The sequence below is a fragment of the Pinus tabuliformis genome, chromosome 6 (assembly GCF_031772625.1).
Source record: "Pinus tabuliformis cultivar Carrire ecotype Pingquan chromosome 6, CPIR1, whole genome shotgun sequence".
NCBI classification, from domain to species: domain Eukaryota; kingdom Viridiplantae; phylum Streptophyta; class Pinopsida; order Pinales; family Pinaceae; genus Pinus; species Pinus tabuliformis.
The window spans coordinates 1,688,190,869-1,688,207,280 of record NC_142292.1 but is presented as its reverse complement, the minus strand read 5'-3'; the positions used below and the strand labels follow the sequence as shown (position 1 = coordinate 1,688,207,280).

The following is a 16,412-nucleotide window of genomic DNA, read 5'->3' as shown; positions in this document are numbered from 1 at the left end:
TCCACTATTTTGCTCACAAAACTGCCTTTTTCTGCTTGTTCTTTATGCTGTTCGGATTTGCTGAAGTGCTGCCTTGGTGTGTGTGCCAAACTGCTGCCTCTTTCTCCTCCTTGTCCAGAAATCTCCCTTGCTCTCTTGCTCTCCTTCTCCCAATCTGCTCATGAAAGAATGAATGATCTTTTTCCACCTTTTCCTCCCTTAACCCAACCCTAAATGACTTTTGGGTGATCCCTAAATCCAATGGCTGAAATAGATTTAGATCAATGGCTGAGATTAAATGCTCATTTAAATCTCACTTTCTATTTTTTAATTCACCCCACTTTAATAAAGACCCACTTAGTCATTTATTTCCAAAGTCACTTTTCCTTTCTAATTTTTCATTGACTTTATAAAGTCACTTTAAAATTAGACTTAGTAACTTTATCACTTAAAGTCACTTTCAAATTAGATTTAACTTTATAAAAATTATAAAGTTACTTTAGGAGAAAAATTAAATTCTTTTGGACACTTTTCCCTAGGCCAAAGATCAAAGCCTTAGGGAACCACCTGTCCTCCAGTACCAAATTTCAACACTCCCTCTTACCGAGGAAGGTGTTCCTCACCACACCCATCTTGTCTCTGAAGTAGACATGCTTGCCCCGTGGTAAGGCTTTGGTAAGAATATCTGCAACCTGCTCATCAGTGGAAATATACTCAAGCTTTACAGCTCCCTTCTGAACATGGTCTCTGATGAAATGATATCTGATCCCGATATGCTTTGACCTGTCATGAAATACTGGATTCTCCGTGAGTTTAATGCAACTCTGATTATCACAGTAAATCACTGAAGGTCTCAACGGCTGACCAAATAAGCCAAACAACATCTTGCGAAGCCAGATGGCCTCACAACTAGCTAGACTGGCTGCCATATACTCTGCTTCCGCTGAACTCAGTGCTACTGACTGCTGCTTCCGGCTGAACCATGACACTACTGCTGAACCCAACCCAAAACAACACCCTGAAGTGCTCTTCCTATCAGAAGCACAACCTGCCCAATCAGAATCAGTGTATCCTGCCAATCTCACTCCATCTCCCTGCCTGTAGTCCAGACCATAATCCACTGTCCCCTGCAAGTACCGCAAAATGTGTTTTGCAGCCACCCAGTGAACCTTCCTAGGCTCACACATAAACTGACTCATCGTGTTGACTGCAAAACAGATATCTGGTCTGGTGTTGACCAAATACATCAAGGAACCAATCAGCTGCCTGTACAATGTGGGATCCACCAACTCGGAATCCGAAGCATGAAGCTTCTTCCAGTTGGTGATCATCGGTGTCGACATGGGTCTACAATCCTCCATGTGGAATCTGCTAAGGATGTCCACAATATACTTCCCCTGCCCCAGGAAGAAATGCCCCTCCTCCTGCCACACTTCCAAACCCAAAAAGTAATGCATCAAGCCGATGTCCTTCATCTCAAACTCCGCTGCAAGATCTCTCTTACAGTGCTCTATGAGTCTCTCTGCACCTGTAATGATCAAGTCATCCACATACAACACCAGAATGAGAGGCTCCTCACCAATCACAATAAAGTAAAGGTTCGGATCTGCCTCACTCTTTGTGAAACCCATCCCCTGCAAGTATGCATCTATCCTGGAGTACCAAGCTCTGGGAGCTTGCTTCAGGCCATAAAGGGCCTTCTTCAATCTGCACACATGGGACTCCTTCCCATGCACCTCAAAGCCCTGTGGCTGCTCAATGTACACCTCCTCCTGTATGAAGCCATTGAGAAATGCGGTCTTCACATCCATCTGGTGGATCTTCCAACCCATCTCTGCTGCTATCGATATAATGGAGCGGATCGAAGTATATCGAGCCACGGGAGCGAAGGTCTCCTCATAATCAACTCCCTCTACCTGGGAGAACCCTCTAGCCACAAACCTTGCTTTGAATTTCTCAATGCTGCCATCTGCAGCATGCTTTACCTTGTAAAGCCATCTGGAAGTAACCACGGATTTGCCCTCAGGCCTCGGCACCACCTCCCAAACATCATTCTTCATGATAGAAGAATACTCCTCCTGCATGGCCTCTCTCCAGACCTGCTGGCTAGCTGCCTCCTCATAGCTAGAAGGCTCAGAGTCAAGGATGCTGGTAACCATCGCCATATAGCTACAAAATCTCTCAGGTGGTCTACTCTCTCTGACCGGCCTCTTCGGCTCAGCAACAGATGTGGCATCTCTCAAGGTGTCCTGAAGCCACTTGGGCTTCCTCTTCCCTGAGCATGCTTCTCCCATAGGAGAATGAAACTCCTCCTCCTCATCCCCATCAGTAGCCTGAACTCCTGACTGTCTGTCTGCTGTCCTCCTGCCTGCACCTGAACCTGTAGAAGCTGAGGTACCGTGTGAACTGTCCATCAGTGGACTCCCTAGTGAACTGCTCTGTGAACTGCTCTGTATGCTGCCCGGAGCACCACCCCTCTGGCTCGGCGAGCCACTGCTCACTGATGGACCTGACATCCTCATAGATGTACCTCCGGATCCTCCTGATCCCTGCCCACTGGATCCCTGCGACTGACTCAACTGCTGCTGAGGGTCTGGCTGATCCAGATACTCTAACTCCCGTGACCTCCTAAAGGCCCTGTCCTCCTCGAACTTCACATCCCGTCTGACAACAACTTTCCTCTGTGCAGGAATGTAAATCCGAAAGGCCTTTGAGGTCTCACTGTAGCCCACAAAGATACCCTTCTCTGCGGTGGGCTCTAGTTTGGTCCTCTCCTCCTTGGGTATATAGGAGTATGTAATGCATCCAAGGATATGAAGATGACCAAGATCAGGCTTCTTCCCAAAGAAAGCCTCCTCCGGAGTCATGTGCCCCAAGGCACGATGCGGACTCCTGTTCTGCAAGTAAACAGCTGTGTTGCAGGCCTCTGCCCACAAGAACAATGGCAACCCCTGATCATATAACATGGCTTTGGCAGCCCCTATGATGGATCTGTTCTTCCTCTCCGCAACCCCGTTCTGCTGGGGGTTGTAAGGAACAGTGAACTCCCTCCTAATGCCTGCCTCTGCACAATAGTCAACAAACTCTCCAAGGGTGTACTCTCCTCCATTGTCCGACCTCAGGGACTTGATCTTTCGACCTGTCTGAGTCTCCACAAGAGCTCTGAACTCCTGAAACCGCTTGAAGACCTCACTCTTGGTCTTCAAGAAATAAATCCAGGTCCTCCTGGAGTGATCATCAATGAATAAGACATAGTACTCATATCCACTCAAGGAAACATGAGACATCCGACCGCTCACATCGGAATAAATCAAATCAAGTATCCCCGTCGCTCTGCTGTCACTGCTGGGAAAAGGGGATTTGGCAAACTTGCCCATCGCACAACCTCTGCAAGTATCATGGTGATCAGTACTGAAATCTGGCACACCTGTAGTGATCTCCCGCAATGTCCTCAAGGCTCCATGAGACATGTGCCCCATCCTGCGGTGCCAAATCTCACATAGCTCAGAACTGCTAGCTCTGCTGTCGGTACTACAGCTCAATGCCAAAGGGGGCTGGAATGCAAACTTGTACACCTTTGCATGGCGTACACCTATCACTCTAGCTGAATCAGCTGGAGAGCCCCTGGGATACATCAACACCTGTCCTTCCCTGAACAGTACCTCATATCCTCTGTCCTCCAACGCTGAGACGGATATGAGGTTCTTCCTCATCCCTGGCACATAAAGAACCTCTGACACCTTCAAGGGAGGTTTGGACTCCCTCTGAAATGTCACTGTCCCCACCCCGACTGCTCTAACAACTCTGTCATCACCGAGTACTACCTCAATATCAGTGCCACTCTCTGAAAGCTCTGAGAAGTACTCCCGGACTCCTGTCATGTGACGTGAAGCCCCACTGTCCACATACCAGATACCTGTAGATGCTCCGCTAATCGAGGGAAAAGCATGCTCCCTCTGAACCTGTGTGGCAGGTGATCCTGCACTAGAGGACTCACATGTAGTGAACGCAAACTCCCGGTCAAAACGACCTGCAAAGTCCTCAATCTCAGCTGACGCTGCCACATCCTGGGTCTTCCCCTTCTTCTTCTTCTTCTCCGGACACACAACTGCATAGTGTCCCATCTTCTGACAATTCCAACACTTCACTTTGGAATAGTCCTTTTGTGAGTTACCCTGTTTACCTTTACCTTTGCCTTTGCCTCCACCACCGCTTGTGGAAGCCTGCTTCTTCCCTTTGCCTTTCTTGCCTCCTGCCACCAGTGCTACGTCCTCATCCTGCTCAACTGGCTTGGCTGCCCCAAGCTGTCCTTTCCTGATCTCTGTCTGTATACAATCATCCCAAAACCTCTCCCATGTGGGAAGGGTCTCACGTGCACAAACCCCATCAGCAAAGTTCAACCATGAACGGGGGAGGCCATTCACTGCAATACGCACCAACTCAGTGGATGGAATGGCCTCTCCAATCGCTGCCAACTCATCTCTCACATTGGTAATCTTTGTGAGATATCCAGCTGCACTATCATTCCCCATCTTAATGTTCTTCAGCTTCTCCTTCAGGACCATCTTCCGGTTCTCATTGGTACTCTGGTAGAGATTGGACAATGCTGTCCACATCTCATGGGCATTGCTCTTTCCTCTCACATGAGGAATGCAATGGTCTTTGATTCCGTCTAGAATCAACCTCTTACCCTTGTTGTTCTTTCTATTATAAGCTGCCAACTGAGTAGCATCAGTAGGCACAACAACAGGGTGCTGTGCTGTATGCACCATGATATCCCAGACTTCTGCCTCCTCAAAGATACTCTGCATTCTCTCCTTCCAAACGCTGTAATTTGTATGCCCATCCAACCTATCCTCCACCCTCAATCCCAATGACATCTTGCTGTCCTAAAACTGAAAAATAGCACTGCTGTGGTAAAGATAAAACTGCTGTTTATGAAAAATCAGCTTGCTGGAATTTTCTGAGTGAAAAAATCAGTAGCTGTATTTTTTCTCTTTTGCTGTCCCAAACTGCCCTTCAGCACTCAAGCTCTGATACCATGTAAAAATTTTCTGTTTCCCACCCCGGTTTTCAGTTTCACCTTATTTCTCCCATATAGTTAAATGCCCATTCCCATAGCCATACATTTAACAGACTGAAAAAATAAATATTGCTGAAAACACAAATTCTGGAAATTTTTTCAGAGTGCTGGAAATTGCAGAAATAAAAAATCAGCAATTAAAACAGCCATTAAAACACATTTAAACTCAGTGATTTTTGGTCAACTTGACCCTGGAAAAACCCCCTACAACTCTTGGGGAAAACCAGTTTGAGAGCTCTTCTTTATTTCTGGAAAATGCCTTTTACAGAGAAAATTTTTCAGCAAAAAATCAGCAAAACAGAAATTTTCCAGCAAGCAAAACTTATCTGTTTTCAGCCCAAACGACAATCTGAAAAATGCTGGAAGAGCTGTACGGACCGTACGGATGTACGGACTGTACGGACGTACGGATGTACGGACCGTACGGACTGTACGGACCGTACGGACGGCCGTACGGACTTGTACGGACAGCCCTCGGAAAAAGTGCAGAAAATCGCCTCCTCGATATTCGTGCTGAAAAATATTTTTTTCCACTATTTTGCTCACAAAACTGCCTTTTTCTGCTTGTTCTTTATGCTGTTCGGATTTGCTGAAGTGCTGCCTTGGTGTGTGTGCCAAACTGCTGCCTCTTTCTCCTCCTTGTCCAGAAATCTCCCTTGCTCTCTTGCTCTCCTTCTCCCAATCTGCTCATGAAAGAATGAATGATCTTTTTCCACCTTTTCCTCCCTTAACCCAACCCTAAATGACTTTTGGGTGATCCCTAAATCCAATGGCTGAAATAGATTTAGATCAATGGCTGAGATTAAATGCTCATTTAAATCTCACTTTCTATTTTTTAATTCACCCCACTTTAATAAAGACCCACTTAGTCATTTATTTCCAAAGTCACTTTTCCTTTCTAATTTTTCATTGACTTTATAAAGTCACTTTAAAATTAGACTTAGTAACTTTATCACTTAAAGTCACTTTCAAATTAGATTTAACTTTATAAAAATTATAAAGTTACTTTAGGAGAAAAATTAAATTCTTTTGGACACTTTTCCCTAGGCCAAAGATCAAAGCCTTAGGGAACCACCTGTCCTCCAGTACCAAATTTCAACACTATTGATGTTGATATAATTATGACAGTCAATAGGTTTGATTATATGTGTTCAATTCAAACTTCAATCTATAACCAAGATGTGGACATTCTGAAAAGCCTCTCTATATCTAACAATTGATATAGATCCTATAAACACAATGGTCATCCAGACGTCTGGACACATAGCAATAGCTATAAATGCCATGAAATACCAGAAACTCAGATAAGCCAAGTTAGTTTCTTGATGCAACAGGCCTGCAAGGTAGCACAACCTCTAATAAAGAATACAGACTTGTTTTTACATGATAAGGCTCCCAGTTGTGTTAAACACAAATGGTTAGCAAAAATACAGGATTTAGCATTTTTGGACAAGAGTAAAGTGAAAAAGAGGCAGAAATAAGTGACAGAGAAGCAAGAATAGATGTTTTAAGACAAACAATGTACCTTAAAAATTAATATAATACTCAAAAGAAAAATGCTCAACCACCAAACAAGTTAATTCAAGATAAATGTTTAATATACCAGTTACAGCCTTCGCATCTGTTATCCTGGACATCGTGAATGATGCATATTGTTTCATGTTAAACTAAGTTCTGAAATGAAAAAACTGAATATGTCCAAACTCACCATTTATGAAACTGCCTCCACACATTCTGTGGCAACAAAATGTAATCACGCCCTTCCATTAATGTGTCATGAAGCTCGGGCTCCACATTAGAGTCTTCACACTTGACATCCACAACTAAATCTGAATTATCAATACTGGCAGGCCTCTTTGGCAAAGCAGGAATAGTAGACAAATGCTCATATGACTTTGGATGGTGCACAGTGGTGTCCTTGCTTGTGCTAGTCCAATCCTGGCAAACATAATCTAACCAGTCTTTCCACCATCTGGAGGCAAAAAAATCAAAGTTATAAAAATAAACAGTTCTGCCACAATATTAGTCAACAGAAAAGCTAAACCTTAGCATTCAAGTAATGTCAAAGGTGTGACCATATATTTACAACATCAAGGATGACATGAATAGACAAACTACAAAATAACTTCACATGGCCGATACTTTCTCTCAAGAAGTCGAAAGTAGTGAAAACAAAGTACATGTACAAAAGTAGGTTTAGAAGAACAGGTCAAGAATGAATTCAGAATAGCAATCAGAGCTAATCGGAGCTATGTATTTTTTTTCACGTAACAAAGCACCCTACCCTCCAGCCCATAGGCAAGGGTAAAGATATTCTTTAGGCTCAAGGCCATTCAACAACAAGGCTTGAAGCCATTACAACAATATACTCAATAAGAGCTCATCATGCCACTTGTGGGAGTCAAACCTAGGTAGGGAAGATAATCATTCCTCCCAACCACCTGAGATAACCCTGATTGACAGCAATCAGAGCTATGTGTATACAACAATGGAAAGAAAACAAGACACATAATTAAATTTATAATTTAAATAAAAACATAAGAGTTGAAGAAATAAAAAAGAGAATGGATGAAGATTGCTTGGCTTTGTGATAACGGGTGCACCATATATCTATACACACAGACTCACAACAAAATAAAATATATATATAATTTTGTCCCAAACTTACGTATTTTGTAAAGTAACAATTGTATATTATGGTTATTAATATATATAATTCATACAAGAACAACTATATATATCATTTGATAGATATTTATTATAGCTATATATGTTAAGAAAAAATAGAGAACCAAGAAAATGTAAAATGGTATAATTTAAGTGTGCTGTACTGGGTTCTTAGCTGATAATGAAGATTCAGTATTGGCAAAAAAATTGGATTCGTCTACAATTTCTCTCTCCTATACTGTATGAAGGGTTTCAAGCACGCTGAAAAGACTAAGGCCCTTCAGAATGCAGATACTGAAATGAAATAATTCGCTTATTTGACTAAGATAGGAAGAATATTCTCAGATTATGCACAAAAATATTGATGTTTGTATTGATCATAATAAAGCTAATCACTATAGTTGTATTACATTTGCAGCTCCAATTACAGGGGATTACATATGACAGGTCCTGTTTGTGGTTAGATACAAAATTTCAACGCAAAAGAGAATATAATGCTTAGGTAGTGCTAGTGGACCATAAAATTTATTGGCATTTTCAATGATGAATTAAACAATCGAGATAGGTTAAGTAAGAAGGAATCAAAGCAAATCATGAGAATGAACAGGTCAATGAAGGCTCAAATCTTTCATATAATGAAAGTCCTACAGCAAGTTCCTCTCCACAGTAAACTCATGGGATAAAGTCGAACAATGTCTAGTGCAAGAGCAATTCAAACAAATAGAAGATGCTGAAAATCATATCAATAATCAGAAACCAAAAGGATCACTTATATGACATAATTGAAAACGCCACCAACTCTCCTCTCTAACAACATATGGAATCAAACAAACTTGCAAATGTTAGATATTGGGCCCAGAAATACGTTGAAAATCATATCAATAATCAGAAACCAAAAGGATCATATATACGACATGATCAGAAAAACACAACTAATTCTTCTCTTCAAACAACATATAGAATCAAACAAATGTACAACTATAAGATGTTGGGCCCAGATATAAAACATTAAATGCACTTTAATATACCTTTGTTGACGAAAACCCTAAACCAGGCACTCAAGCAATTTTCGAAACAAATTACTCATCTATTCCTTGTCTAAGTCTTATTTGAAATATTTCTTGGAATCAATCAATGGTCAATGATTAATGTTTCAGCAATAAACAATGCCCATTTCAGGGCTGTGACTGGCCAATTTGTAGTTTTAAAAGAATTTTATTGCAACTCAATCATTTAACTGACATTTACAAACACCTGTTAATCCAAGGTTGCATAGATGCTCACCGTAATGTGAACAGTAACCTCTTGTAGCTACCCCACACTAAATATCAATTAGGTATTAAAAATTCTCTTCTAAATGGTGCTCAAATCAATGCAAGTTAACTGTGATGGGCTAGAGGAGGCTATATTTCGACCATGATATGAGGGCAATGCAATTTCAAGAAGGGGAGGCTTATAACATACCCACATAAGGGGTATATGGCATTGCTATCTGGCAGTGACTTACAGTGATTATAACTACTACCAGATATGATCTCCTATTATTGGCTAGCGGAAGTTATTATTCCAACCACAATATAAGGACAGTGCATTCTCAGGAAGGGGTGGCTTAAGTTAATTTTCTTGAAACTCTGCGCACTACTTAGATGAAACACTGAAAACAAGGCAACTGAAAACTGAAACCAAATTTACTTTCATCAAGATACAGAGTTTCTTAACTTTCAACATGCAGTGGAAAATAATCGAGATAAAAACACATGCACACAAAATTGACACACTTGTTTTACCCAAGAAACCCAAAAGGGAAAACCCGCTTTCTTTGTTGTGGTCTTTTATTTATTGTTCTTTGAGCAAATCGATCTATTACAATTCACGCTGCTACTATAGCCCACAATTTGTCATTGAGAAAGTGCTAGGCTTCTCCTCACTATTCTCAACTCTACAATTGTTCTCGGCCCTGCTCTTGATCTAGGGCCTGCACAATTGATCTCTGTTGAAGATAGTTTCAACCTGCTCTATGAATCATGATCCCTTGCTCGACAATCCTTGCACACTATGGCTCCTAAATCCATGCGCACTTCTGTCTCCTAAATCCTTGCACACTTTTGGCTTCTAAATCTATGCACACTAATGATCCTCAATTGATGTGCATTCCACAATAAAGAATGATCTTATGATATTGTGCCTTCGTCCTTCTCTTTATAGATAGAATTCAATGCATGCAAGGGGGACCTAGTTGAATGCCAGTTCACACTAGTGTCATGAGTTTCCTTTGCCAGTTAACTGGAGCAAGTCCCAATAACACTTGGACTAGCTCTCAGTTAACTAGATCGAGTTCCTCCTTGATTTCCTCTAGTTGTGATTTGAGTTCGCTGAAGACTGAACTCGTCCTCTCCTCACTTATCTCTGAAGTGTTAAATCGGCCTATCTCAACTTGTCACTGCCACCTCACCCCATAGTCAAATTGAAGAAGGCTCCAACTAATTGAAGCTCCAACACTATGCATGCAATCTTGATGACCATTCCAATAAACTAGAAATCAAATTTCAACTCATCATAACTGAAGTCTATCTCATGAACTCGCACTCATGCTAGAGAAAGACTATTTTGAGGTCTTCACTGGCTAAGGCACAAGCCAAAAGACCTTCCATCGCTACATTTTCAACATTTCCTCTTAGCGAGGAAGGGATTATGTACAACTCCCAACTTATCTCTGAAAAACACGAACTTGCCTTTGACTAAGGCCTTCATTAGGATATCCTCAACCTACTCATATGTTCGAATGTACGATAACTTTATTATCCCTTTCAGCACACAGTCCCTGAGATGATGATACTTGATCTCAATATGCTTGGAGCAATCATGAAACACTAGATTCTCAGAGAGCTTAATGCAAATCTGATTGTCACAGTGGATCACAATGGGCTAGTTCAATCCCTAAAAGTAGCTATCAATGAGAGTGTACCATGCTCTTGAAGTCTGCTTGAGCCCGTAAAGAGCTCTCTTCAGCAAACAGACATAAGTGTCTCTGCGGAAAGTCTCAAATCCCTCTAGTTGCTCCATATAAATCTCTTCCTCAACCACCCCATTGAGGAATGTTGCCTTCACGTCCATCTGGTGGATCTTCCACCCCATCTGAGTTGCAAGTGCTAGAATCAACCTGATGGATGAATAACGTGCCACTTGAGCAAATGTCTCCTCATAGCCAATGCCCTTAACCTGCGAGAAGCCTTAGCCACAGACCTGGGATTGTACTTCTCCACACTCCAATCTGCTCCATGCTTCACCTAGTACACCCAGTGTGAGCCTACTACCAATTTGCCTTTTCGTTGTGGCACAATCTCACAAACATCGTTCTTCATGACAGAGGAATATTCCTCCACCATGGCATCCCGCCAAACCTGTTGAGAGGTTTCCTCCTCATAACAAGAAGGCTATGTGTCCAATAACTTAGTCATCAATGCCATATATCCGATGTACCTCTGTGGTTGCTTGCTTTGCCTGAACATAGAGTCGGGAGTCTCAACTCGTTCCTAAGCCTCTTGAATCAACCTCTCGACCCACTTGGCTCTCTTCCTCTATATGTTGGGAGTCACTGACTGAGTGGCTACCCTGACTCGTCTTAGTCTCTCCTCCTCATCCTACAATGAATCCTTGTCATAATGTTGTAAAGCCTACTTGCCACCTGGATGAGACTCAATCTATGATATTGGTTGAGTCTCCTACTTGGGAGCGAGTAGCTCCTCCTCAAGCACTCAAACCCTAAGTTACCGGATCCGGCCACGGCAGGTGGAGTATTGCCGGATCCACGGATCTGAACCGGATCCGGATCCGGATACTCCAAAAAACGGTGAATAATACGTATTTTTAAAATCGCGGATTTTTGAAACGGCTCTAACTTTACCGGATACGGATCCCGCCGGTGGCCGCCGGAAGCGGTGATAGGTGGCCGAAAAAGTTAAAAGCAGATATTTTTTTAGGTTTTTGTGGTCCCGCGCCCGCATATATTATAACGTTTATTTTGTCGACTCTGCTGTTTTCTTTTGTCGCCATTCATTCGTTCCGACCGCCGGCCCCTCCTGCACAGGAATATTTGGTTGCGGGCTTAACTCCGGCCCCACTGCACGCAGCACCTGGTCAGGCGCCGGTTCCCCTGCACGCGGTGTTAACACAGTCGGGCAGACTGTTCACGGCAAAGGTTTTAGAAGCGCGAGGGTAACAGGTATTATTCTGCGGTTAATATATGTTAACGTTAGTCATAATAAACAGCATTATTCTGCGGTTATATATATGTGATAATATAACAGTTTTATATAACAGTTTTATAAAAAACCGTAATATATCAGTGATATAACAGTGATATTCATATAACCGTAATATAACCGTGATATATCAGTGATATAACCGTAATATATCAGTTTTATAATATAACAGTGATAATATAACAGTTTAATATAAACCGTAATATATGTAATAAACAGTGATAATATAACAGTTTTATATAAACCGTAATATATGTATTATATTATCGTTTTATGTTTATATCAATATGTTCGAATCGTTCTTATGTTTATTATTTAATATTTATATATATATATATATATGTTATATTTACCGTATGTTTATTGTTGTATGTTTATAACTTTATTGTTGTTTAAACTTTAATGTTTAATATATTAAATAATTAACGTTTAATAACATTATAACAGTTATAAATTATAATATATATTAATATAGCAGTTATTTGATTTGTTAATTTATTTAATATTTATATTTATATGTTATATTAATATAACATAATAATAACAGTTATATTAATATTTAATATATGTTATTTAAATTTTTTAAATGTATTTAAATTTTAAATTTAATTTTTTTTAATGTATTTACAATTTAATTTTTAATTGTTTATAGATAATATTAATATATTATAATTTGATTTTTAAATGCAGTTGCAAGTAACTCTATACCATTATCATAATGGAACCATCACAAGATTCACAACATGAGCATGGTGAAGGGGAAATCATCAAAACAGATCCAAAATCTCCTCTGTGGCAGTATGTGGAGATTATTGGAAAAAATCCCGGAGGTGGTTCATTTAAATGGAAGTGCAATGAATGCCAAGATATAAAAAATGGCTCATATACTAGAGTGAAGGCCCATCTCACCGGTCAAACTAACACAGGGGTGCAAGTATGCACCGGGCCAAAAGATGCAAATGGCAAACCTGGCCAAGGTTTGAGTCCTGGAAAAATGAAATTCTATGCATCTTTGCAAGAAGTTGCTGATAGGAAACTTGCTAAGGGAAAACACCCTGTGCAAAGTTCTACAACTAGGGCTCCATTGCCATCTAGGCCTGCTGCTACATCTAATAAAAGGGCCACTCTAGGCCCTCTTGAAGCGTGTTTCAATAATCAAGGTAGAGACATCGCTGATGAACATGTAGCTCGTTGCATCTATGCAAATGGGCTAGCATTCAATTTGGTGCGTTCCCCTTACTGGCAACAAATGATTAAGGCAGTTAATGAAGCGCCAAAGGGGTACAAAAGCCCTGGATATGAAAAGGTCCGCACTACCTTGTTGGCATCAGAAAGGCAATCCGTGGATAGACAGCTACAGGCAATCCGGGATACATGGGCAGAAACAGGGGTGTCCATCATTTCTGATGGATGGAGAGACCAAAGAAACCGCCCATTAATTAATGTTGTTGCAGTATGCCCCCAAGGGGCAATGTTTTTGAAGGCTGTTGATTGCAGTGGAATAGAGAAAGATGCATCTTTCATATCCACAATTCTTATTGATGCAATAGAAAGTGTGGGGCCACATAATGTTGTCCAAGTCATTACGGACAACGCACAGGTTTGTAAAGCTGCAGGTTTGATTGTGGAGGGTCGATATGACCACATCTTTTGGACTCCATGTGCAGTCCATTCATTGAACCTGATGCTTGCCAAGATTGGTGAGATTGAATGGATTAATGAAATATATGTAGCATCAAAAGAAATCCAAATGTTCATAACAAATCATTCAATGTCCCAAGCCATTTATCGGGGTTTTGCAAAGTTGGAGCTACTGAAGGTAATTTTTTTAATCAATATTATTTGTATTAGAAATAATGAAATTCTTATTTTTAATTACAAATTTATATATGGTTTCTCATTTGCGATTTGGCCTTTTGAAACTTATAGGTTGCTGAAACTCGTTTTGCCTCCCACACTCTTGTCATAAAGAGACTTGTGGAGGTGAGACAAGCACTACAAGCAATGGTCATTGACCCTCTTTGGGAATCATGGAGGACTTCCACTTCTGATAGAGGGCAAAAAATCAAGTCCATCATTCTTGATGATGCATGGTGGGACAAGGTTCAATATCTTCTACGGTTCACTGAACCAATCTTGACCTTGATCAGGGCATTTGATACAGATACACCTTGCTTGGGGGAAGTTTATGAAAACATTGATAGTATGTTGGAGAGGATAAGGGAAATTATCAGGGCAAGTGAAAATGACCCTCATGAAACATTCTATTATTTAGTGAAGGACATAGTTACAGAAAGGTGGAACAAAATGACCACGCCATTACACCTTCTGGCATATGCATTGCACCCTAAATACTATCATTCTAAAACTTTGTCTTTACCTGGTAGAGCAGCACCAAACAAAGATTCTGAAGTGGTACAAGGATACAAGACAGCCTTGAAGAAAATTTATAGAGATATGGGAGTTGCAATGGAAGTCCGCCAAGAATTTGGAGGGTTTGTACAGTCTACTGGTAGCTTTTCAGATCCAGTAGCTATGGATGATCGAGGACATCTTGATCCTATTACTTGGTGGGGCTTCCATGGTGGGGATAGCATTCATCTGTCTACTCTAGCCACTAGGTTGTTATCACAGGTTGCTAGTTCCTCATCAGCTGAGAGGAATTGGAGTACATATGGCTTCATCCATTCAGTGAAGCGAAACAGGTTGGGAGCGGCAAAGGCTGAGGACCTTGTTTATGTTCATTCCAACCTCCGTCTTCTATCACATGTTGAACCAGAGTATAAAAAAGGTCCGAGCAGGATGTGGGATGTGGAGCCTGAGATCTCTGACTTGAACCTGACACTGAATGCCATGACTCACCTCAACCTACTTGAGGATATTGTTCCACCACCAGTCCAGCCTACTGATGCAACTTCCTACATTCCAGGACCCCCATCATCTATTCATGATGTAGAGTTGCAATATGCAGAAGATATAGATCCATTTGAGGATATGTAAATGTATTTACTATTATCATTCATGATATTATGAATCATGATCCTTGGACCTTTTTGTTACTTTGTATGAGGGACGATGCACCATTTCAATGTTTTAATCTTCATATTTATGATTTTATCATTCAATGTTCTAAAAATGTTTGATGGTTTCATGGAGTATTTGATTTTTTAGCTTTAAGGTGTTTTTTAAAAGTTTAAATATATATATATATATATATATATATATATATATATATATATATATTGATTGTACGTGACGTATCCTTGCCGTATCCGGATCTTAGATTTTCAAAAAACTAGCGGATCCGGATCCGGATCCGTATCCGTATCCGTATCCGTATCTGAATCCTGGTAACTTAGCTCAAACCTACTCTCTCTCCAAAGACTCCCTCAGAGCTCTATCCTCCTCGAACCTCACATCCCCCCTAATAATCGTCTCCTTGAGTGATGATATATGCACCTGTACGTCTGAGATGTCTTCACTATAGCCCACGAAAATTCCCTTTTCAATTATGGACTCTAGCTTCTTCTTGCTCTATTTGGACACATGGCAGGAAACTTTGGTGACAAAGATGCGAAAGTGAGAAACATCAAGCTTCTTGCCCGTGAAAGCCTCTCCCAGTGTAACTCATCCAAGCACCCTGTGTGGACTCCTGTTCTGCAAAAATACTGCACTGTTGCATGCTTCTGCCCACAAGAACATGGGCAGCCCCTAGTCATGCAAAATGGCCTTGGCCGCTCCACCTATGTTGTGGTCCTTCCTCTCAGCCACCCCATTTTGGTGAGGGTTATGGAGTGCTGTAAGCTCTCTCCTAATGCCCTCCTTGGCACAAACATTCCTGAAAGCATCAAGACGGATTCCCCGCCATTGTCACTCCGCAGTGCTTTGATCTTCTTCCCGGTTTGGTTTTCTACCAAGGCCTTAAACTCCATGAACTTGGAGAAGACCTCCTCATCCTTCTTCATAAAGAAGATCCATGTCTTCCAAGCATAGTCAGCTATGAAGTTGACATAGTGCCTATGTCTCATGAGGGATGGAGAAGAGAAGGGCCCACATACCTCTGAATGTACCAGCTCCAAAATCCCTTTAGCTCTGTTATCTCAACCCTGAAATGATTATTTGAAATACTTGACAAGTGTCCACCCCTTGCAAACTTCATGCTAATCAATATTGCATTGTGTTAGCCCTGTGCCTATCTGTTGAAGGATCTTCACCGCCCCATGATGCAAATGCCCCATGCTTTTGTGCCAAAGCTCCCCCACATCTCTGCCATGGTCACGCCTTGCCTTGCTGCTCAAGGTTGTGTCTATCTCAACCTGCAACTTGTAAAGGTTCTTCATCCTCGCAACAATCTCCTTCATGGCTCCACATTCTAAGTTCTTGAGGTAGGCCTTTCCTCTACTAAAAATGACATCATAACC

General features: G+C 41.3%; 1 protein-coding gene across 1 annotated transcript in view; it reads right to left on the bottom strand.

The window, feature by feature from the left end:
* UBP5 (ubiquitin-specific protease 5) overlaps positions 1–16,412 on the bottom strand; it is a 215,448-nt gene that overhangs the window by 181,107 nt on the left and 17,929 nt on the right. Inside the window, exon 2 of the mRNA XM_089429428.1 lies at positions 6,771–7,034. Within this exon, the coding sequence (XP_089285554.1) occupies positions 6,771–7,034 (264 nt within the window). The remainder of the gene's footprint in view (positions 1–6,770; positions 7,035–16,412) is intronic.